At 46.5% G+C, this 23,027-nt stretch overlaps 1 protein-coding gene and 1 long non-coding RNA gene across 2 annotated transcripts; one reads left to right on the forward strand and one right to left on the reverse strand.

Moving 5' to 3' along the window:
- The first annotated feature begins 229 nt into the window (after positions 1-229).
- LOC129536706 (regakine-1) lies at positions 230-5,878 on the forward strand. Its single transcript, XM_055395765.2, has 3 exons — positions 230-431; positions 5,133-5,247; positions 5,478-5,878. The coding sequence occupies exons 1-3, from the start codon at positions 359-361 to the stop codon at positions 5,569-5,571; spliced, it is 282 nt and encodes a 93-aa protein (XP_055251740.1). The 5' UTR covers positions 230-358; the 3' UTR covers positions 5,572-5,878.
- An 11,249-nt stretch (positions 5,879-17,127) lies between these two features.
- Positions 17,128-22,255, reverse strand: LOC148774653 (uncharacterized). Its single transcript, XR_016035395.1, has 4 exons — positions 21,949-22,255; positions 20,672-20,816; positions 20,117-20,595; positions 17,128-17,427 (listed from the first exon to the last, which is right to left on the reverse strand). It is a non-coding gene; the product is annotated as an uncharacterized LOC148774653 (long non-coding RNA).
- Positions 22,256-23,027: the final 772 nt, after the last annotated feature.

Consider the following 23,027-nt stretch of genomic DNA (forward strand, 5'->3'; position numbering starts at 1 on the left):
ACCAAGGGGGCTTAACCAGGCTCCCAGGAGAGACCAGGAGAGGGGGGCCGTTTCTGACACAGCTCCTGGTCTCCAGGCCTCCCCCACTACCACCCTCAAGACATCAGCCAAACGTGAAAGCCAGGGTCACTCTCTGCCTTCCTCTTTTGTCTAAATTGACTGAGTTCTCATAATTTACATATGTCATTAGTCACAATTCCAAAGCATCAAAACTGCCAGGCAACCTTAAATTTTTGGATCTTGTGACTTCCTGAGCAGCAACTTTTTATGAAGGAGGCTCAGAGCCCAGATTTCAAGGAGCCAGAGAACCCAGGAGTCCTCAGCCCAGCCCTGTTCCTGTTGCTCATCGGCACACAGAATGATGAGGGTCAGCCTGGCTACCCTGGCCTTCCTCCTCACTCTTGCCCTCCTGCACTCAGAGGCCAATGAAGGTGAGATCTGCTACTCTCATTGCTCTGAACAACGAGAACACAGGGGCTGGAGACTGAAGGTGGGGGTTGGCAGGGTGTGGGGCTGCAGTGAGGAGCTGCTGTGGGTGGTCTGGAAAACGTGGTCTGGGGTTCTTGCAAAACAGTGTCTTTTCCGAGGGTGTCTCCCCATATCTGGTCGGGGCTCACTTCTGCCTCCCCTCGGGTGGGGAAAACCTCTGAAAACAGCCTTCCTGGCCTTTGGGCCCCAGCCTCGAGAAGCTGACCCAGAGCCCTCCAGGTATCTGTTCAGTTGCCTCCAGGCAGGAGCAGAATCTGGGCGAGAGGAACCCACAAAGGATCACGCTCTCTGCACAGCTTATATGGGGTTTAACCATCTTTGGATGGTTGCCAACATTGAAAAACTGGAAACGTTAAAAATCCCTATTGCCCATTTCTTTCACAAATATGGAAGACCAAGCAGACATGAGCCCGAGTTTCCACTAGCTCACCTCCAACTAGGACTGAGGTGGAGGTGCTGTCCCCTTAGACAGGGGGCGCTTCCCAGGCCTCAGGGTCCACACTGCCCGCCACACCCAGCTGTGGTCCGCGTGGTCGGGGGAATCTGAGCCTGAGACACCCGGGTCAGCTTCCCTCCTCTCCCTGCAAGACCTGTCCAGTGTGTACACGCACAGAGCCATGTACTGAGCTCTCAGTAAACACCTGTGCCACAGGAAGAGGAGGTAGCAGCTGACTCTGAAAGAGGCAGGGCTAAACCCCCAGTGTCCTGATCCCAGCTCACTGCCCTCAACAGGCCTGCCTGCCTCTCTGCAGGGGGCTGGAGCCCGGGGAGAAGGTGGCACAGAGGGACCTGGGAGGAGGCTTCCCAGGAAACAACTCCCCTGAGCTGAATTTCTTTTCTTTTTTTTTTTAACTTTTATTTTTGTATTGGGGTATAGATGATTAACAAACAACGTTGTCACAGTTTCAGGCGAACAGGGAAGGGACTCAGCCATACATATACACGCATCCATTCTCTCCTAAACTCTTCTCCCATCTCCGTAACATTGAGCAGAGTTCCCTGTGCTATACAGTAGGTCATTATTGGTTATCCATTTTAAATATAGCGGTATGTACATGTCCATCTCAAACTCTCTAACTGTCGCTTCCCCTATCCTTCCCTCCTGGCAACCCTAAGTTCATTCTCTAAGTCTGTGAGTCTCTGTTTTATAAGTTCATTTGTATCATTTATTTTTAGACTTTGTGTATAAGGGATGTCAAATGATATTTCTCCTCTATCTGACTTACTTCATTTAGTATGTTGCTGTTGCTGCTGTTCAGTTGCCCAGTCGTGTCCAGCTCTTTGCGACCCCATGGACTGCAGCACACCAGGCCACCCTGTCCCGCACCATCTCCCAGAGTTTTCCCAAGTTCATTCAGTAGGGTAACCTCTAAATCCACACACGTTGCTGCAAATGGTATCATTTCATTCTTTTGAAAGGCTTAGTAATATTCCACTGTATACATGTACCACATCTTCTTTACCCATTCCCCTATCAATAGACATTTAGATTGCTTACAAGTTTTGGCTATTGTAAACAGTTCTCCTGAGTTGAATTTCAACTGAAATCGGAGACCAAACAATACTGCACACTAGGACTCCTGTTTGACATCCTGCTAGTTCAATGGATGATGGCTGTTTTCTAGGAATTTTTACTGCAAAAGAGCTTTTCACTACTTTCCAATAATTTCAGTTATTGTCATATGACTTCTTATCTGCAAACGGGATCACTGATAGCTTCTCAAAGGGTAGTTGTGAGGAATGGAGATGAGCCACATCAGGAACTAAGCCAGGCACCAGACCTGTAGTAGAGTCTCAGTACACATCTTCCTTGCCTCACGAGGGGGTTACCTCCCGATAAACACACCGGAAATGGAAAATACCGGAAGTTGAAAATGCATACACTGCACCTAACCTCCCAGACACCACAGCTTAGCCTCACCCATCAGAACTCACCTTAGCCGACAGTCGGGGAACGTCATCCAACACAAGCCTATTTCATGATGGAATGCTGTCTAGCACAGGTAATGTTTTCGAACACTGTACTGAAAATACCCACAGAATGGCTGTCTGGGTCCAGAGTTGTGGTAAGTGCATCAGTGTTGACCCTGGTGAGCCCATGCCCGACCTGGAGCTGCAGCTGCTCTGCCCAGCATCTCAAGAGAGATCTATCCCGTATACAGATAAAACGCTGACTCTGTGCCACTTGTTCAGACAACATGCTGGAGGGCACTGGGGGCAGAGGCAGACCATCTCTCCCCGGGAGCCTGGATCTGGAAGCTCTGCTCTGGCCAGCCTGTGACCTTCTGTGCTTTGTCTAGTTTTCCTGACCCACGGCTTCCTCGTCTGTTCTGTGAGGATAATAAGGTCTTCACTGCACAAAGCAATCATCAGTATAAATATCTGTTTGCACAGTAATTGCCCTAAGGCTACTATTTGCCATTTTAGGGACAAAGGTTCAGAAAGGGTGGGCGTCCTGTCTGGAGTCATACAGCTTTCAGGAGAAGAAACAAGGACAAATTGAACTTTCAAGACTCCTAGCCAAGGCCTTGCTCCTCTGAGCCGAGCAAACGTCCCACTTCTAGCAGCACCCCCACCCCTACCCAGACCTGTGAGGGAGGGTCCTCTCAGATGCAGGGAACAGTCCCGCCCTGCTGTGGCCCACCCTGGACATCCACTAGCATTTTCATGTGGGAATTCTTCTCAGCATTTCTCAGGAAATGATATGTTTTTTCTAAATTCCAAGTCCCAAGAAAACTCAGTTGAGCAATTGGGGAAAACGGGCAAAAGTATTCTAATTCTCTTGATGGAATAAAGCTTAACATTCAACAGACAGATGTCACTGATTTAAAGGAATTTGCTGACATCAGGCGTGAAAGCAGGAAACATTTGGCACAGGGAGTTAAGGTTAAGATCAGCATGTGGGGTGATGTGGACTGGAGCACACACAGGAGAACTGGTCTTGATCCAGCTTCTTGAGACCATTGCCCCATTACACATGGGAGTTCACATCTCTGTCTGCTGCTAAGAAATGCTAATAAGTTTGTAAAATTTATACACTTTCACAATCACTCAGCTGTGTCTGACTCTTTGCAACCCCATGGACTGTAGCCCACAGGCTCCTCTGTCCATGGGGATTCTCCAGGCAAGAAAACAAATTCAGGAGAAGCAGACTAGATATGTCCATCATTAAAATAGGAAATTAGCTCATATGAAGGAAGAATTTAGGACCCAAACTCCAAATGAAAATGCATTTAGACATACTTCCAACAGTTGGGCCAATCCAGTATGGAAAAAATGTTCTATGGGATTATTTGCTACAAAACAAAGGTAAAGACTACAAGCAGTTTGCAACTGATGCTTCCTGTGTTTTAAATTTTTATTTTTGAATGAGAACTTTAAATATTTTAAATAATTGTTGCACTTTTTTTGGTTTTTAAATGATTTTCATTGGCCCTTTATTTTGTGTTAATGTTCCCATCTTTTCATGTTTTTATTATCAACTGTCTTTAGCTGCTGCTGCTGCTGCTGCTGCTAAGTCACTTCAGTCGTGTCCGACTCTGTGTGACCCCATAGACAGCAGCCCACCAGGCTCCCCCGTCCCTGGGATTCTCCAGGCAAGAACACTGAAGTGGGTTGCCATTTCCTTCTCCAATGTGTGAAAGTGAAAAGTGAAAGTGAAGTCGCTCAGTCATGTCTGACTCGTAGCGACCCCATGGACTGCAGCCTACCAGGCTCCTCTGTCCATGGGATTTTCTAGGCAAGAGTACTGGAGTGGCTTGCCATTGCCTTCTCCGTAGAGAACATTAATGTGTTACTGAGTTTATAATCTTATCACCAGATTAGCCTCCAATTAAAATAAAACAAATAATAATAATCTTGTCACCATACATAGAAACATCTCTTATTGTAACTTTGAATTTATTTTTACAGAAAACTTTTTTTTTGAAAAAAAAAAAACCTTCATAGAAAAATGATTCACTGTTTACTGTGTAGTCACATTATTTTTAAAACATGAGAATAAGGTGTTATATATTAAAAAATCACCTAACACAACACTGTAAATCCACTATACTTCAAAATAAAATAAAACTTTAAAAATGAAAAAACATTTAATATGTAGTACAACCTAAAATGATTTATATCGCATTTTTTAAGAGATGAATATAGAATAATTTACGATCTGAGAATTTCCAGGAACTCTGATTTCTTATTCCCGAATCCTGAGGACAACCAGATATTTGAAACACTAGGACCACAGAATCCCATCCCAGCCCTGGGAGGGTCTGGAGGAGAGGATGGGAGCGGCTGGAGAGGCAGACGGAGGGAGGAGACGTCTCAGAGGAGGACAGTTTAAGCGGGGATAGGGGGTGGTTGGGGGCCCCGCAAGGAGCCTCCCTCATCGTCCAGTAGTTAAGACTCTGTGTTGCCAATGCAGGGGCTGCTGGTTCTATCTCTGGTCAAGGAACCCAGATCCCACTCGCGGTGTGGCTTAGACAAAAGATTTTTTAAAAGGTGGAGGGAGGAGGAAGACCGGCCATCTCCTGCCAGGCGCTCCCATCTCCTGTCTCCCTCCCCTCCTCAGGGGCTGTGGGGAATGCAGACAGAGGTCTAAGCTTTCTCATGGAGATGCTTCCAGCATCTTACAGTCCTCTACCCTGCAGAACCAGCTGATAACCTGCATGCTTGCTGTTTCACCTTGGTAACAAGGAGAATCCCACTGTCTCTGGTGAAAAATTATCAAAGGACCAGTGACAAGTGCCCCCAGCCAGGGGTCATGTAAGTACAGCGCCCCCAACAATGGAAAGAGTGCAATCTCAAGAACCAGTAGGGGTAGGAGAGGGAAGGGGTGGCGGGAGTCTCTAGGAACAGTGACAAGAGTGGGGTGGGGTGGGAGTGACACAGGAGGCAGCTGCTGGTGGGGGTGGCGGGAGAGGCTGGGGTGGTGGGACGGACTCTTCTTTGCCTGCTGACTCTCCATTGCTCATCTTCTCCTTCTTGCTCCTCAGCTTCCAGACCAGAAGTGGGCGATCCATCTGTGCCGACCCAGGCCAGGCCTGGGTGCAGAAGCACATCGAATACCTGGACCAAATGTCCAAGTGAGCTGGGAGCAGTGGGACCTTCAGAGTCAAGGAATCATGAGAAGAGGCTGCAGAGCCCCCTCCCCTCCCCAGCCAGCTCCCTCAGCCCAGATGGGCCCTGGGCGAGTCCTGGCCCGAATGAGCGCCCATGCGTGCATTTCCGTGCTCCTGCTCTGATGGGCTGTGCTCTCCTGAAGCTTTGCTGTGATGCTCCGCCTTCTGGGGCCAGAGGAGACTGTGGCCCCTGGCCAGCATCTGTCGTCCCCTTGCAGGTGCTCAGGTCTTGAAATAAATCTGTGCTGCAGAAAGGGACTGGTGGCTTGAATTGGTTCTCTCGCAGACAGCCTGATCATTTCTTTGAAATTACAGACACTTCTGTGGTATTTACTGTGTATCTAGGGCCTTGTAAACATTTCAATAGGAGTAGATGTAAATAGTGGAATGATGGGGGTGTAGTTAGAATCAGGAGGAGGACAAACAGCGACCCCAGTTCAGGGTCCTTAAACAAGAAGAGCGGTGTGAATACAGACACCCATGGGGAGACCCTCTGTTTGCGTGTGCAGAGCTGCGGTGCGCATTGAGCTCACCTCGTCACCCTCTCGTCCAATTGGGCAGAGCAGCTCACCTTTCCAAGAAAGCCCTTCCCCAGGTCTCTGCCATTCAAAACATGTACTTGTCTGTCCACCTGTCAACCTCCTCGTGCTCCCCCCTCAAATCTGTGCGCCCCCCCAAAATCCATGCTCTGTCCCCAAAGCATGCACCCCAACACTGAAGTCCTACAGTCTCCTTAGATGCTGCCTGACCCTTATCCTTGACACCTGGGGTAAAACTGACCTTGGAAATCTGCCCATCCGCCTCACCACCTCCTCAACTAAAGACAGAGGCAGGTACAGGGCAGTGCTCTGCGGGTGTGAGGAGGAAAAGGAGGCAGGCAGGAGGCGGAGGCTGATGCCAGTCTGGCCGTGCCTCACTGTACACAGACTGCAGAAGGGCCTCAGGGACACCAGTGTGGCCCAGCGCACGCCCTCCACCGCAGTCCTTGGGGAAGGCACACCGTGGCTGTCGGCCTCCACCCTGAACTCCTGTGCAGGAAGGATGGTGTTTGACACCAGAGGTCTCTGTCCATCCCTGAGTTTCGTGGTGGGGAGGGGACAGCCACCTACTGTCAGGGGCAAAGTCAGGAAAAGAGCACAGTCTGTTCTCAGAGCCCACAGCTGCCCTGGTCAAGGCCATTTCCTCCCTGGATGGCCCTTCCTCTTCCAAACTCCAGTCCTTAGCACCCCTGTGCTCTTGGGCTCATACAAATCCCATCGGAAAAGTGGTTATCTGCACCTCCATCCACACTAAAATGGGATGGAAGCTCAAATCTCAAAGCCAAAGGGACTAGAGTGAGTGAGGAGGTGGGGAGACCGGGGGTCCCCAGGAAGGACGGGCGGGAGTGCAGGGATGAAGGGCAGGGAGGGGGTGGGCACAGAAGGGGCCACTGACGACCTCTGCAGAACAGGCTCCACAAGTGGCAAACTGTGGCCGTTCACCACCGCCGCCATGCAGGTCGGACTCCTCCTGAGTTACTGGGGTGCTCAGGCCTGCAGGGAGCTGGGTGGATACCGAGCATCCCCTGAATGTGGAGCTATGACTACCGCAGCTGCGTTCCTTCTCCGAGCCCCCTCCTCAGGAATGGAACCTCCATCCTCCAAGCTGCTCCAGATGAAAACAGGAAGTCACCCTTGAAACACCTCTCCCTGACCCATGCATCCATATCTATCAACAAATCTTATCAACAAATCCTGTCAACTCTCTCAAAACCTCTCTCAATTCCAGCCACTGTGGCTTTTCCACCCCAGTCTAAGCTCTCTTCCGCATGACCTCAGGATGTGCCTCAGAAGCAGGTGAGAGCTTGGCCTGTTCGTAGAATCCAACCAGGCACCTGGAGTCAAGGCGGAGCATCAGAAAGACCACAGGCATTCAGAACTGAATTATGTGGGAAGAAATTGCTGCAGGGCTTCAGCTGTAACCTTAGAAGGAGATGCAAGATTCCAGCCACACAGATCACAGAGAATTACAGAAGGATCTAAAGGACTGGTGGATTGGCTTAAAGTGTCCTTTTCACTTTCATGCATTGGAGAAGGAAATGGCAACCCACTCCAGGGTTCTTGCCTGGAGAATCCCAGAAACGGCGGAGCCTGGTGGGCTGCCATCTATGGGGTCACACAGAGTCGGACACGACTGAAGTGACTTAGCAGCAGTGGCAGCAGGGCCAAAGGGGAGGGTAATGAATGTCCTGAAAGAGCTAAAGACAGGAGAAAAGTCTAGCATAGCCATTAGGAATGTGTGCTACACCCTCAGTGAAGGTGCTGGCTTCTGTCTACACAAGTCACACAGAAGGATCACTGGAGTGTCTAGTTAGAACCGAGACGACACCAACCGTGTTTTGTTTCGTTGTGTTGTGGTTTTCTTTCTTTTTTTTTTCAGCGGTGCTGTGCCGCATACGGCCCCCTGCAGTGGGAGCACAGAGTCAACTACTGGACTGCCAGGGAAGTCCCCCAAACCAACCCTTTTTAAAAGATGTGAGTTCCAAGCCTCCTGTTGTCATTTTGACTATTAAAGTAGAGCTGTGTGTACCCAGGCATACTGTAGAGATGATCACACTTGAAATGCACAGGCCTGACTCTCAAGTCTCTGTTGGCCAATGAGCACTCCCCCATGCGAGGTTAGTAGGGACTGGGGGAGACTGCAGCAATGTAGCATGGATACGCCCCTCCCAAATGGGCATGTGTTCCAGTAACTGGCTAAGCGGGAAGAGAGTGTGCAGAATTAAGGACCTACAGTCCAGTCCATGGAAATTGGACTCATTCCCTTTAAGAAACCTGAAGCCACAGGGCGTCCCTTGTAGCTCAGTTGGTAAAGAATCTGCCTGCAATGCAGGAGACCTGGGTTTGATTACTGGGTCGAGAAGATCCCCTGGAGAAGGAAATGGCAACCCACTTCAGTATTCTTGCCTGGAGAATCCTCATGGACAGAGGAGCCTGGCAAGATTACAGTCCATGGGGTCGCAAGAGTCGGACACGACTTAGTGACTAAACCACCACCAATGCTAGGATGGTGATCTGGTGGCAATTACATATAATTAGCCCGTTCCGTTCCATCGCTCAGTCGTGTCCGACTCTTTGCGACCCCGTGGACTGTAGCCTACCAGGCTTCTCCGTCCATGGGATTCTCCAGGCAAGAATACTGGAGCAGGTTACCGTTTCCTTCTCCAGGGGATCTTCCCGACCCAGGGATCGAACCCGGGTCTCCCACATTGGAGGCAGATGCTTTAACCTCTGAGCCACCAGGGTAATCTCAATTTCATAAGATAATAACTCTGTAAGTTAAGAGTTACAGAGTTAACCGATAAGCCTCCAGAAGCTTACAATTAAACATTGATAGTATAGTGTAAATCAGGCCAGGAATGTTAATGTTCATATGCAAAGATGAGTTACAGGCTTATAATCATTTGAATCATGTATATAATCTGGAACTTTAGAGCACTTATAATATATTTTTAAATGATCTCTTAGAGTACATAACAGATTATTCATGTGATTCCAGTATTAAATGTGTAATTAAATAATTTATTTTTGCTTGTGATTTTGAGCTGAGAGGTAGATATAAGAGAACTTGGCTAAGTTAACAAAGAACATTGGAGTATTTAACACAACTTGATTTTCCTATAGTCCTAAGTTTAATTTGCTGTTTTTATAGGAGTGAAGTGCTTTGGAAGATTCTGAGTGGTAGATTGGGCATGGAGAATACTCTTAAAAATTTAATGTGCTAAGTCACGTCTGTTGTGTCCAACCCTGTGACCCCATGTAGCCCGCCAGGCTCCTCTGTCCATGGGATTTCCCAGGCAAGAATACTGGAGTGGGTAGCCATTACCTCCTCCAGGGGATCTTCCCAACCCAGGTATCAAACCCAAGTCTCTTACATATCCTGCATTGGCAGGCAGGTTCTTTACCACTAGCACCAACTGGGAAGCCTAAAATCCAGTATATTAAATTAATTAAAACAGCTTAAATTATTTACAAAAATTTAATCCACAAAGTTTTAAACAGGATTGACTGTTTAAGGCTTGTCTATTCTACTTAATTAAGCATTCATCAAGGACTTAAATTTTGCTAGTTTTATAAATAGGATAAGATGGGTGAGGCATGGGAAGCTATATTTTTAATTTGTTGCTCTACTGAATATTCATTTAAAAATCAAAGTAACTGCAATAGCTTCCGACACACAAAACTTTACCTGCAGACATGAAACAAACTCACACCGATCGAAGTCATCTTCATCTCTTGCCCTGATGACCAAAATATGTTCTATCAGTCTCTCCACTTCCATTCTTCCTACATGCCCTCTGTTCTTCACTACGCCACCTGAGAATCATACCTTTTAGCCACCACACCATTAAACCACCATACCTGCCAACAGAATCAAATCCAAAATCTTTATCAGCATGTCCTGCCAAATGGCCCATCACTGGGACCCTGCCTGTCTCCTGAGGCTCAACCTGCTCCCTCATCTTGATGCTCCAGCCACACAGACATTCTTTTGTCACCTCAAACACACAAACCTCATTTTTTTGCCTCAGGGCCTTTGCATATGCTATTCCCCATCTCCTAGGGCTTCTATTCCACCCACTGTTAGCTACCCAACTCTCATCCATCCTTTCAGTTCAGTTCAGTCGCTCAGTCGTGTCCGACTCTCCGCGACCCCATGAATCACAGCACGCCAGGCCTCCCTGTCCATCACCAACTCCCGGAGTTCACTCAAACTCATGTGCACAGAGTTGGTGATGCCATCCAGCCATCTCATTCTCTGTCATCCCCTTCTACTCCCGCCCCCAACCTTTCCCAGCATCAGAGTCTTTTCCAGTGAGTCAACTCGTCGCATGAGGTGGCCAAAGTATTACAGTTTCAGCTTTAGCATCAGTCCTTCCAATGAACACCCAGGATTGAACTCCTTTAGAATGGACTGGTTGGATCTCCTTGCAGTCCAAGGGACTCTCAAGAGTCTTCTCCAACACCACAGTTCAAAAGCATCAATTCTTCGGTGCTCAGCTTTCTTCACAGTCCAACTCTCACATCCATACATGACCACGGGAAAAACCATAGCCTTGACTAGACGGACCTTGGTTGGCAAAGTAATGTCTCTGCTTTTTAATATACTATCAAGGTTGGTCATAACTTTCCTTCCAAGGAGTAGGCATCTTTTAATTTCATGGCTGCAATCAGCATCTGCAGTGATTTTGGACTCAGTTAAAGACTCTTCTTAGAGCAGCCTTGTGTTAACCTCTAGTATAAGTTTGGTCTCCAGCGACATAGTTTCATAAAAATCCTAGAAATAACACATTATAGCTCTCATCACAACTTGTAACTGTGTCTTTATTATATGATACTATTTCATGAATGGCTTTCTCCCTCACAAGACAGTTCCACGAGGCCAAGTAGCACTGAGTAGGTGAATTAGGAGAGGCAAACTCTTTGCTGATGGCCCAGACATCATCTCCCCAGCCCTGCCTTTGCTATAAACATGGACTGGAAATTCCCCGATGGTTCAGTGGTAAGGACTCTGCACTCTCGCTGCCAAGGGCTTGGGGTTCAGTCCCTGGTTAGGGAACTAAGACTCCACAAGCCATGTGGTGCAGCCAAAAATAAAAAATAAAGTACAGTTTTTTAATGGGCTGGATCAGTAGGTTTCTATCAGACTTTCAGGTTAGGGGGTCTCCAACCTACGGTCTAGGAGCTAAATCCAGCTGCTGCCTGTTTGTTAATAAAGCTTTATTGGAACACAGCCATGCTCATTTGTTTTCATGTGGCCTTTGACTGCTTTTGATATACAAACAAGAGCTGGGCAGGTGTGACAGAGACTTTGTGGGGCCCATTCTCCTCTTTCACTTTCATCAAGAGGCTCTTTAGTTCTTCTTCACTTTCTGCCATAAGGGTGGTGTCATCCGCATATCTGAGGTTATTGATATTTCTCCCAGCAATCTTGATTCCAGCTTGTGCTTCATAGAGCCCAGCATTTCACATGATGTATTTTGCATATAAGTTAAATAAGCAGGGTGACAATATACAGCCTTGATGTACTCCTTTCCCAATTTGGAACCAGTCTGTTGTTCCATGTCCAGTTCTAACTGTTGCTTCCCAATTGGGAACCAGTCTATTGTTCAATGTTCAGTTCTGTTGCTTCTTGACCTACATACAGATTTCTCAGGAGGCAGGTCAGGTGGTCTGGTATTCCCATCTCCTTAAGAATTTTCCACAGTTTGTTGTTATCTACATTGTGGACACACCCAAAACATGCCTCACGTTTTGCCATTCCTACGCCTTTGTCTGAAAGGGTGAGCTCTAGAATCAGAAGACCTCTGTTTGAATCCCAGCTTTGCCCCCTTTCTAGCTGTGTGAGCAAATTACGTCATAGCTCTGAGCCTCTGTATCCTCATCTGTAAAAGGGGATGACAGCTCTACCAATGTCACAGGGCTGCAGTGAGGAAATAATTGTAAATATTTTCAAAATAGTAAGTGCTTCCTGTCTTACGACAACTATCACCCCTGTTGGCAGTTACCTTTGAGTAGAATGTTCCTCTGTCTTTCTCTGCATTTTAAAATCTAATACAGTCTCAGTCTACTTTCTGAGACCCAGGCCAAATGCCATCCCTTTCATGAATTTTCCTCCGCATTCTAATCTAAGGAGTTCTCTCTTGCTTTCCTCTGAAATCCTCACTGAACACTGAGGCCCCACAACTCTGGACAGCCGGGAGTTTCTCAGTTCTCTTCATCTCTTCCCCCAACTAGAATAAAAGCATCTTTACTAATACTTACAGTAATCCTTCTTAACAAAGATGTGTTTAATTAAAAGAAATAAGCATAAACCTCCTAACAAAGAAAATCTCTGGTCCAAATAGCATCACTGGTGATGTCGACCAAACACTTAAAGAAGAATTAACACACCAAACTCTTCCAAAAGACGAGAGGAAGGGCTACTTCCCAACTCACTCTATGGAGGCAGGATCACCCTGATCTCTGAACGTATTTTCACACAAAAGCTTGTACATGAATACTGTTTATAGCAGCACTATTCTTAATACCCACAAATTATGAAACAACCCAAGAGTCCATCAGGTGATGAATGGACACACAATATGAGATATAGCCATACAGTGGAATGTTCCAGCATGGAAGAACCTTGAAAACTTTATGTTAAGTGAAAGGAGTCAGACACAAAAACAACATATAGAATGATTCCCTTCACACATGAAACATCCAGAATAGATAAGTCTATAGAGACAGAATGCAAATTAGTGATTGGCAGGGGCTGGGGGAGAGGAAAAAGAGAGTGGGTTGTCACTGAATATTGTAATACCTTTGCATGTGTGTGTGTGTTTTTCTTATCATTTTCTTTTTAATTTGATTTGTTATGGTCATGCATATTGCAACCAAAGAAAGACAATGCCAAAGAATGCTCAAACTACCCCACAACTGCACTCATCTCACATGCTAGTAACTGCTGCTGCTGCTGCTAAGTCACTTCAGTTATGTCCAACTCTGTGCGACCCCATGAGCTGCAGCCCACCAGGCTCCTCCGTCCATGGGATTTTCCAAGCAAGAGTACTGTAGTGGGGTGCCATTGCCTTCTCCACACACACTAGTAAAGTAATGATCAAAATTCTCCAAGCCAGGCTTCAGCAATATGTGAACCGTGAACTTCCAGATGTTCAAGCAGGTTTTAGAAAAGGCAGAGGCACCAGAGATCAAATTGCCAACATCTGCTGGATCATGGAAAAAGCAAGAGAGTTCCAGAAAAACATCTATTTCTGCTTCATTGACTATGCCAAAGCCTTTGACTGTGTGGATCACAATAAACTGTGGAAAATTCTGAAAGAGATGGGCATACCAGACTACCCAACCTGCCTCTTGAGAAACCTGTATAGAAGAACTAAAAAGCCTCTTGATGAAAGTGAAAGAGGAGAGTAAAAAAGTTGGTTTAAAGCTCAACATTCAGAAAACTAAGATCATGGCATCCGGTCCCATCACTTCATGGGAAATAGATGGGAAAACAGTGGAAACAGTGGCTGACTTTATTTTGGGGGGCTCCGAAATCACTGCGGATGGTGATTGCAGCCATAAAATTAAAAGACGCTTACTCCCTGGAAGGAAAGTTATCACCAACCTAAACTGCATATTAAAAAACAGAGACATTACTTTGTCAACAAGGGTTTTTCCAGTAGTTATGATGGATGTGAGAGTTGGACTATAAAGAAAGCTGAGCACCAAAGAATTGATGCTTTTGAACTGTGGTGTTGGAGAAGACTCTTGAGAGTCCCTTGAACTGCAATGAGGTCCAACCAGTCCATCCTAAAGGAGATCAGTCCTGGGTGTTCATTGGAAGGACTAATGCTGAAGCTGAAACTCCAATACTTCGGCCACCTGATGCAAAGAGCTGACTCACTGGAAAAGACCCTGATGCTGGGAAAGATTGAGGGCAGGAGGTGAAGGGGACGACAGAACATGAGATGGTTGGATGGCATCACCGACTTGATGGACATGAGTTTGGGTGAACTCCGGGAGTTAGTGATGGACAGGGAGGCCTGGCATGCTGCGGTTCATGGGGTTGCAAAGAGGCAGACACGACTGAGCGACTGAACTAAAACTAAATATTGCAACCGTGTGAAACTACTACATGTTGTTGTTGCTTAGTTTCCAAGTCGTGTCCGACTCTTTTGCAGCCCAATGCCACGTAACTTGCAGAATCTCAGTTCCCTGACCATTGACTGAACCCACGCCCCCTGCAGTGGAAGCATGGAGTCCTAACCACTGGCCCACCAGGGAATTCCCTGTAACACCTTTTGGAGTGATGAAAATCTTCTGGAACTAGATAGAGGTGATGGTTACACAAACTGTGAATGTACTAAATGCCACTAAATTTCACATTTTAAAATGATTAACGCAATTAATATTGTGTTATGTGAGTTTTACCTCAATAACAACAACAAAAAGCAAAAAGCCTCCTCTTGAATGAGGAACTATTATTTTGCTTTCAGCAAACCTATAAAGATGAGGCAATCTTTATTGTCCAAAGAGGAAATTATCAGTTAGCTTTTACTTATAACAAGTCACCCTAAAATTTAGTAGATTAAAGCAAGCGTTAACAAGATACCCCTGCACACCTATTAGAATGGTGAAAATCCAGAACAGTACCAGTATCAGATGCTGACAAGGATGTGGAACAACTGAAATTTCCATCCATAGCTGATGGGAATGCAAAATGGTACAGCCACTTTGGAAGAAAATGTAGAGATTTCTTACAGAATTAAATATACTCTTACCATGCAATCCAGTAATTATGCTTCCTGGTATTTTCCCAAAGGAGCTGAAAACTTATGTCCACCCAAAAACCAGTACACAGATGTTTATAGTAACTTTATTCATAATTTCCAAACTTGGTAGCAACCAAGATGTCCTTCAGTAGGTGAATGGGTAAATAAACTGTGTTACCTCCGGACAATGGAACATTCAGTGCTAAAGCACATGAGCCATAAAAAGACAAGGAGGAATTTTCAAAGCATATTACATATCTTAAAAGTGCAGTCTCAATAGGCCAGCACTTTTCAAGTCTCTGTTTGCGTGACACATTCTATTATCTCATTTACCAAGAAGCCAATCTGAAAATGCTGCATACTGCATGATTCCAACTAAATGACATTCTGGAAAAGGCAAGACTATGGAGACAGTGAAGAGATCTGTGGTTGCCAGCTGGGGGTGAGTGGATGGGTGCTGGGGAAGATGAGTGAGCAGCGCAGAGGATTTTTAGGGCAGTGGAAACACTATGTGTGGTACCATATTGATAGATGCCCATAATTACAATTTGCCCAAACCTATAGGATATACACACCAAGAGTGAACTGCAATGTAAACTGTAAACTTTGCAGACTCACAGAGCATGAACTCCTGGTTGCCAGTAGGGAAGGATGGGGGGAAGGGATAGTTAGGGAGTTTGGGTTGGACATGTAATCACTGCTATATTTAAAATGGATAACCAACAAGGACCTCCTGTGTAGTACATGGAACTCTGCTCAATGTTATGTGGCAGCCTGGATGGAAGGAGAATTTGGGGGAGAATGGACACATGTATGTGTACGGCTGAATCCCTTCACTGTTCACCTGAAACCATCATATTATTGTTAATTGGCTATATTAAAAAAAAAAAACAACTATGGCCTTTGGGTGATTATGATGTGTCAGTGTAGGTTCACCAGTTGTGACAAATGTACCACTCTGATGAGGGCTATTGAAAATGGGGAGACTGTGTCTTTGCAGGTAGAGTGTATACAGGAAACATCTATACTTCCCTTCAGTTTTGCTATGAATCTAAAACTGTTCTTTTATGGTTCTGCTGGTCTGAGGCAATTCAGCTGGGGTTCAATGGTCTAGGATGATCTCTCACCAGGGACAGCTCTCCACATGGTCACTCAACCTTTGAGAGGCTATCGTGGGCTGGTACACATAAAGGCATAAAGGTTCCTGGCAGAAAACACAAGTCTCAACAGGTCAGCTGTTTTCAAGTCTCTGTACGATACGTTCTATTATCTCATTTACCAAAGCCTTATAGCCAAGACCAGAGTATGGGACGCGAATTCCCACATGCATGTATACTTGGTGGGGGGGATTTTTGCAGCCCTTTTTGTACATAAGCTACCAAAGGGAAGAAGAAGTTAAATATCTGAACCAAGACCTAATCTCTAACAGCCAAGCTAGAGTTAGGAGAAGTGTTTTGTACAAAAGGGAAGCCTCTCTATTTGACTTAATATCACCAAAGCATATAGGAAATAAATGGTCAGACGGTATCTGAGGAACTCCGTCCATGTGTGGCCACAGAATGGTTTCAATTCTACACTGTAGAACAGACTTCAGCTATGGAATCTTGAATGCAATATTATTGTTTGGGTTTGCTGTATTTTTCTAAAGAGGGTGTGGGCCCCGTCTTGTAGACATCAAGGAAAACAAGAAGACAAGTTGGTTGGATCTGCTATTCCTCTTACAACTTAAAAAGAAAGATTTTCCTGTGTGCGATAGTGACATAGATTAAGATCATGCATGTGGAAGAAAAATGCACACAAAGGTTATTTACAAACACAGATATTTACAGTAAGGACATGGAGGATGTGGCCACCTGCCTCTGCGGAGCCTGGGTGTCTAACATTTACACGACCCACAGCAAGAATCCATAGGAGGCACCCATGTCAGGTGTGCCAATATTCAAAACATAAATGAGTGAACAAATTTAAAAGAACACTGAACTGCTTAATATTGCAACCATATGAAAGTAATGCATGTTGTCGCTGTTCAGTTGCTAAGTCGTATCCGACTCTTTTCAACCCCGTCGACTGAAGCCCGCCAGACTCCTCTGTCCATGGGATTTCCCAGGCAAGAATACTGTGGTGGGTTGCCATTTCCTTCTCCAGGGGATCTTCCCCACCCAGGGATCAAACCCACGTCTCCTGCATTGGCAGGCAGATTCTTTACCACTGAGCCACATAAGGAAGCCCGAAACTATTGCATATACAGCCCTAATTCAGGAGTCTATCACCATAGACTGGAGCCCAAAAAAGTGGCAAGAAATTGAACACAGAGCATTTCGGGGGAACAACCCTTTGTTTTACAAGAAAGTATGGTTCTCACACCATCTGAGAGGAAAGATTTTGACAAGTTAGTTGGCTTGTCTTTTCTCTCATCTAAAGTCTTCTGCAGCTCAAATCTTTCCTGCAGTCCAAAGGGGTATCTTTGTCCAGTGTTGGCAGTGGTAACCCATCAGCCTCCACAGCTTTTGGATTCAGGTGCATTTCCTTCCAAAGACATAGAGCAGGAGAGGTGAAAAAGCATTTTCCCTGGAGGCAAGAACAGTGCTTGTCACTAGAATGGATGTTTAGTGTTGCAGATCATGCCAAGCCAGTCCTGAGGACCACATACCAGGAGACTGAGGTGTTTTCTGTGTTCTCTGATGAATTTATTTAGTGTGTGCTTTGGGCTTCCCTGGTAGCTCAGACAGTAAAGTGTCTGCCTACAATGCAAGAGACCTGGGTTCGATCCCTGGGTCAGGAAGATCCCCTGGAGAAGGAAATGGCAACCCACTCCAGTATTCATGCCTGGAAAATCCCATGGACCGGGGAGCCTGGTTGGCTACAGTCCATGGGGTCGCAAAGAGTCAGACACGACTGAGCGACTTCACTTCACTTCACTTACTGTATAGAAAGGGCTTCCCAGGTGGCCCTAGTGGTAAAGAACCCACCTGCCAGTGCAGAAGACTTAAGAAATTCAGAATTCAATCCCTGGATCGGGAAGATCCCCTTGAGGAGGGTATGGCAACCCACTCCAGTATTCATGGCTGGAGAATCCCATGGACAGAGGAGTCTGGTGGGCTACAGTCCGTGGGGTCACAAAGAGTTGTACACGACTGAAATAACTTAGCACAGCACAGCACACTATGATATGAAGAGTCTCCAAAGCAAGGGATCCAATAGGGTTCCCCACTGTCTGCATTTTAAAGGAGTACCAGTCCTGATGCTTTGAAAGTTGGGATGTGCTAGGCAGGTGATAACCACTGTCCCAATATGTCAACCTACTGCATGCTTTGTGTCAGAGTTGCCTCGAAGGACATGACTTACACAGGCTCTGGATGGAACAGTTTACTCAAGAAGAGAAGAGACAGAGCAAGATCAGCTTCAACAGTGAGGGTCAGTCCCCCCACACCCAGCCAGTGGGTGCCATCTTGCAGTTGACTTAGGGCAATGATTTGCATGCTCCCTCTTGGGCTACAAGCGAAGGGCCATTTCCCTCCCCACCAGGAACAGATAGTAGTGGGGTTGGCCTGGTGCCCTATGTGATTACAAGCTTAAGCAAAACAAAGGAGCATACGCTGAGTCCAGAACAGAGTAAGATAATCCCACACAAGGAAATAAGCCCAGAACAGCTGTGCAGCACTTTATCTCTGGGGAAAGAAGTGTTCCAGCCCCAAGACCTCTCTTCTGTGGCCCTGAAGGAGTTGAAAGATTGCATAGACTAGAATGCTTTTCCCAATGCAGTGTGCAGCTGGCCTGAGGGAAAACTAGATCACTACCTCGCCTTTGCGTGGGACTCAAGGTATTTAACTTGAATTCAAGGTACCCTCCTTATTTCCTTACTTCCATACCTTCCTTACACAGCCATCAGAGAAGGCCAGACACCTGGGATGATTTCATTTGGAAACTACAGGTACTCTGGTATTGGAGAAGACTCTTAAGAATCCCTTGGACAGCAAGGAGACCAAACCAGTCAATCCTAAAGGAAATCAACCTCGAATACTCATTGGAAGAACTGATGCTGAAACTGAAGCTCCAACACTTTGGCCACCTGATACAAAGAGCCAACTCATTGGAAAAGACCCTGATGCTGGGAAAGGTTGAGGGCAGGAGGAGAAGAGGGCAACAGAGGATGAGATGGTTGGATAACATCATCGACTCAATGGACATGAGTTTGAGCAAACTCCAGGAGATAGTGAAGGACAGGGAAGCCTGGCATGCTGCAGTCCATGGGGTCACAAAGAATCGGACATGACTGAGCAACTAAACAGCAAGAAGAAAGGAACAGCAAGCAGTGCAGGGAAAACCCACTTGAGGCCTCTCTCCTGAAAAGGGAGCAGTGCATCTGTGCATTCAGCACCATCCTGAGATTTCAAGACCTGCCCAGGATACAGACACAGAACACACGGAGTGACGAGAAAGGAGTGATGGGGGAGTTGAGGGTAACGGCAGACAATTGCCATAGGCCAACTGCAGGTCTGAGAAAGCAGGTGGGCCATCTTAGCTCAAATATGCTGACACTGTAATAGTACAGGGCAGCTCAGCTTCTGCTAGACAAACAGGTTATGCAAGCCTGGGTCCCGGGATGTGGCAAGACCAGTGTTTACAGGCAGAAATGACAGGGCAGTTGGTATTTCTGCAAGGGAAGAAGCTGCCGGGTATGCTAGGCAGTATTGTGAAATATAGTAAGCGCTTCACGTAGTAAACATCCCATCTCAAAGGAAGTGCCTATAACGCGGTTTCAGAGTATAGTAAGTGTTTAGAAAGCACCGGCTGTTGTTATCATCAGCCCCGGAAGACCCCTGAGATTGGAGCAGCTTACAGGGAGCAGAGCACAGCCTGCTCCCTCAACCATGCCAAGCTGAGTAACAGATAGAGGGGATGCTTCAATGTCAACAATGATGCTTGGTGGCATAGGAAAGGAAAATCCATAAAAGACTCAGCAAGTACACGAAAACCACTCGATTAAAAATAAATAAATTTTAAAAAAAAGAAAGAAACACCACTATATTGTGAAATCGGATGTGTGTCTTCATTGCTTCCTTTTGCTGAAAGGATATGCATTCAGTGCTCATCAGACACTTCTTACACTACTTCCCACCCATCAGCCCCCTCGCTTCCTCCGGCCACCACTAAGCAACCAGTCCTGTACAGGCCTTGCCCAGCTCCATGGAGGGGCAGCCTGGCAGCATCTCACCTTTCACAGCCTTCATCTCATCATGCATGCCATTCCTTTCCTGAATCAGGGAGTCTCTGATGCTGAGATAGAGAACCTGCAGGAAACTACTTGGTACTCAGCACCGAGATGCTGCCGCCTGGGTGCTGGGCAAGGACTCACGATGACAGAGACTTGGAAGTCACTGGGGGGCACCCGTAGCAAAGGAGAAAGTCAGCGGGCACACGGATAGAATGGCTCATCCCGTGGGGGTCAGCCAGGCTCTCCCCTCAGCCACAACAGAGCTAGTGCAACAAGCCCTTGGCTGTGGTGGCAAGGATAGAGGTTATGCATGGGCCAAACAGTGTGGCTCTCTCTCATCAAGGCCCATTTAACTATGGCTGCTGCTGAATTCATAACCTTCCAGCAGAAGTGGACGTCAAGTCTCAATATGGCAGCCACGTCCAAGGAGAAAACATAGCCATACAGTGGCATGTTGATTATCTTGGACGTCTGCCAACCTGCAAGGGAGAAGAAGCCAACCTTAGCAGGATTGACACTTATTCCCGATGTGGGGTTTTTCAGTACCAGCAGTACCTTTGCCAGTCCAATGGTCCAAGGACTTAGAGAATGTCTGATCACTCAGTGTGGTACGTGCACAAGATGGCCTCGGGTCAAGGGTTCCATTTCACAAATGGTGTGAGTCAGTGGGCATTTGGGATCCACTTGGTGTTACCATATACTGAAACAGATAAGAGAATGGTGAGGGGTTAATAATTTAGCTGAAGTGAAAACAAACATCAGGGTTGGGACTTCTCCAGAATGCAGTGTATGCATGGGAGTGAAGGCTGTTAGATGATGCCATGTCCCCGGTGGCTAAAACACACAGGAATCAAGGGGTTGGCCTCCATCTTCATATTTCCAGTCATCTATTTGTGATTCCCATCCCTGAAACATTAGACTCTGCTGGATTTCCAGGGAGATGGGAGAGGTGGAGATGAACTAGTGTGAGTGCACAGTATGGGTTCTACTGAACCTGAAAGAACGTGTGTGTGTGTGTGCGCGCGCGCGGGCTCAGTCACTCAGTCATGTCCAACTCTTTGCGACCCCATAGACTAATACAACCAGCTTGAAGCAAGCTTTGTGATGGATTAGACATAATAAAGGCACAGACACCTTGGAGGGAAGCAAGGGGCAGACTGTATTGTGTATTACGTCACATCCTGGCAGCCTCACCCTTTACCTCAGCCACTGCTCAGTCACCACTTTTCTTGCATTAATGTAAGCTTCATGCAGGTGTCTTACCTCATAACTCTAGCTTCCCATGGGGCTTCTCTGATTCTGAGGCATGGAATATGTGAAAGAATGTAACAGACACTCATGAGCAAACCAGAAGTGTGAGGAAATTAGTGTTTGTATGTATGGAGTCTAGGAGATGGTACAGTTCCCTGTCTGCAGGCAACGAATAGAGGCAGACATAGAGGATCATGCCGACACAGGCGGGAAGGAGAAGGCGGGGCCAATTGGGAGAGTGGCTCTGACGCATGTACATCACCATGCATAAAATAGCTGGCTAGTGAGAAGCTGCTACGTAACACATGGAGCTCAGCTCGGTGCTCTGTGACTGATGGCCTAGTCGGGTAGGGTGGAGTGGGAGGGGGGCTCAAAGGGCGGGGATATATGTATAACTACAGCTGATCACAGCAGACACTAACAGAATTTTGTAAAGCAAATATACTCCAATAATAAAATTAATATTTGAAATCCACCCCTAGCCAATGAAGTCTTGCTCTCACCACAGTTTAACACAGTGCTGTGTAACAAACCACTTGAAGCCTAGTAGTAGGAAGTGACAACAGCGGTATTCTACTCACAAATTCTGCGGGTCAGAAATGCACACAGGGCACAGCCCGGATGGCCTGTCTCTGCTTCATGTTGCCTGGGGCATGCCTGGGAAGACACGAAAAGCAAGAAATGACCCAAAGGGATGGGGGGCCATCTGGAGCAGGGCTGTCCAGTGAAAATACAATGCAAGTTGCAAGTTGTTGCTGTTGTATTCTCTAAGTCGTATCCACTCCTTGCGACCCCATGGACTGTAGCCCACCAGGCTCCTCTGTCCCTGGGATTTCCCAGGCGAAAATACTGGAATGGGTTGCCATTTCCTTCTCCAGGGGATCTGCCCACCTACAGATCAAAGCCACGTCTCCTGCATTGGCAAGTGGATTCTTTACTGCTGAACCCCAGGGAAGCCCATATAGTGTTTTACATAGTGTCAAATACACAGGAGAAAAATTAAGACAAGAAATTTGGGCAGTGGGAGGTTATAATTTTAGATAGAATGTCACAGAAAGATTAACCAGAAATCTAACACTTGAATGAGGAGTTGAAGGAGGTTAGGGAGAAAGTAAAACTTTTCTCCCAAAAAAGTTATCGAAGGGAAGAGTAATGTAAGAAGCAGGAACAGAAATCTCTGAGCCAGCCTGAATAATCAAAGCAAAACGAGTGAGGGGAAGAGTAATAGGACCTGAAAACAGAGCATGAACAGGGACCAGATCACATAGGAGCTTGTAGGCTAGGAGAAGGATTGGGCTTTACACTAGGTTGGGATGGAGGATTAAAAAGCCATCAGTGGGTTTTAAATAGGATTGACTTGGCTGATGTATATTTTAACAGGATCACCCAGGCTGCAATGTTGAGGATGAACCGAAAAGGGGCAAGGGCAGAGGAAGAAGACACATCAGGAGGTTTTTGCAAGAATCCTGGTGAGAGACAAGAGTGGCGTGGACCAGGTGGAGAGAGAAGATATGGTGAGGGACAATAAGGTTCTGGACACATTTTTGAAAGTAGACCCACCCCAGTATTTTTAACAGGTCAGATGTGGAGACGAAACAGAGCAGTCAAGGGTTAAGATCCTACGTGAGGAGTCACATGACCAGGTTCACATGTTAGAGCA

Source organism: Moschus berezovskii, chromosome 20, assembly GCF_049115385.1.
Source record: "Moschus berezovskii isolate FMDL1 chromosome 20, NW_MosBer_1.0, whole genome shotgun sequence".
In the NCBI taxonomy this organism is placed as follows: Eukaryota; Metazoa; Chordata; class Mammalia; order Artiodactyla; family Moschidae; genus Moschus; species Moschus berezovskii.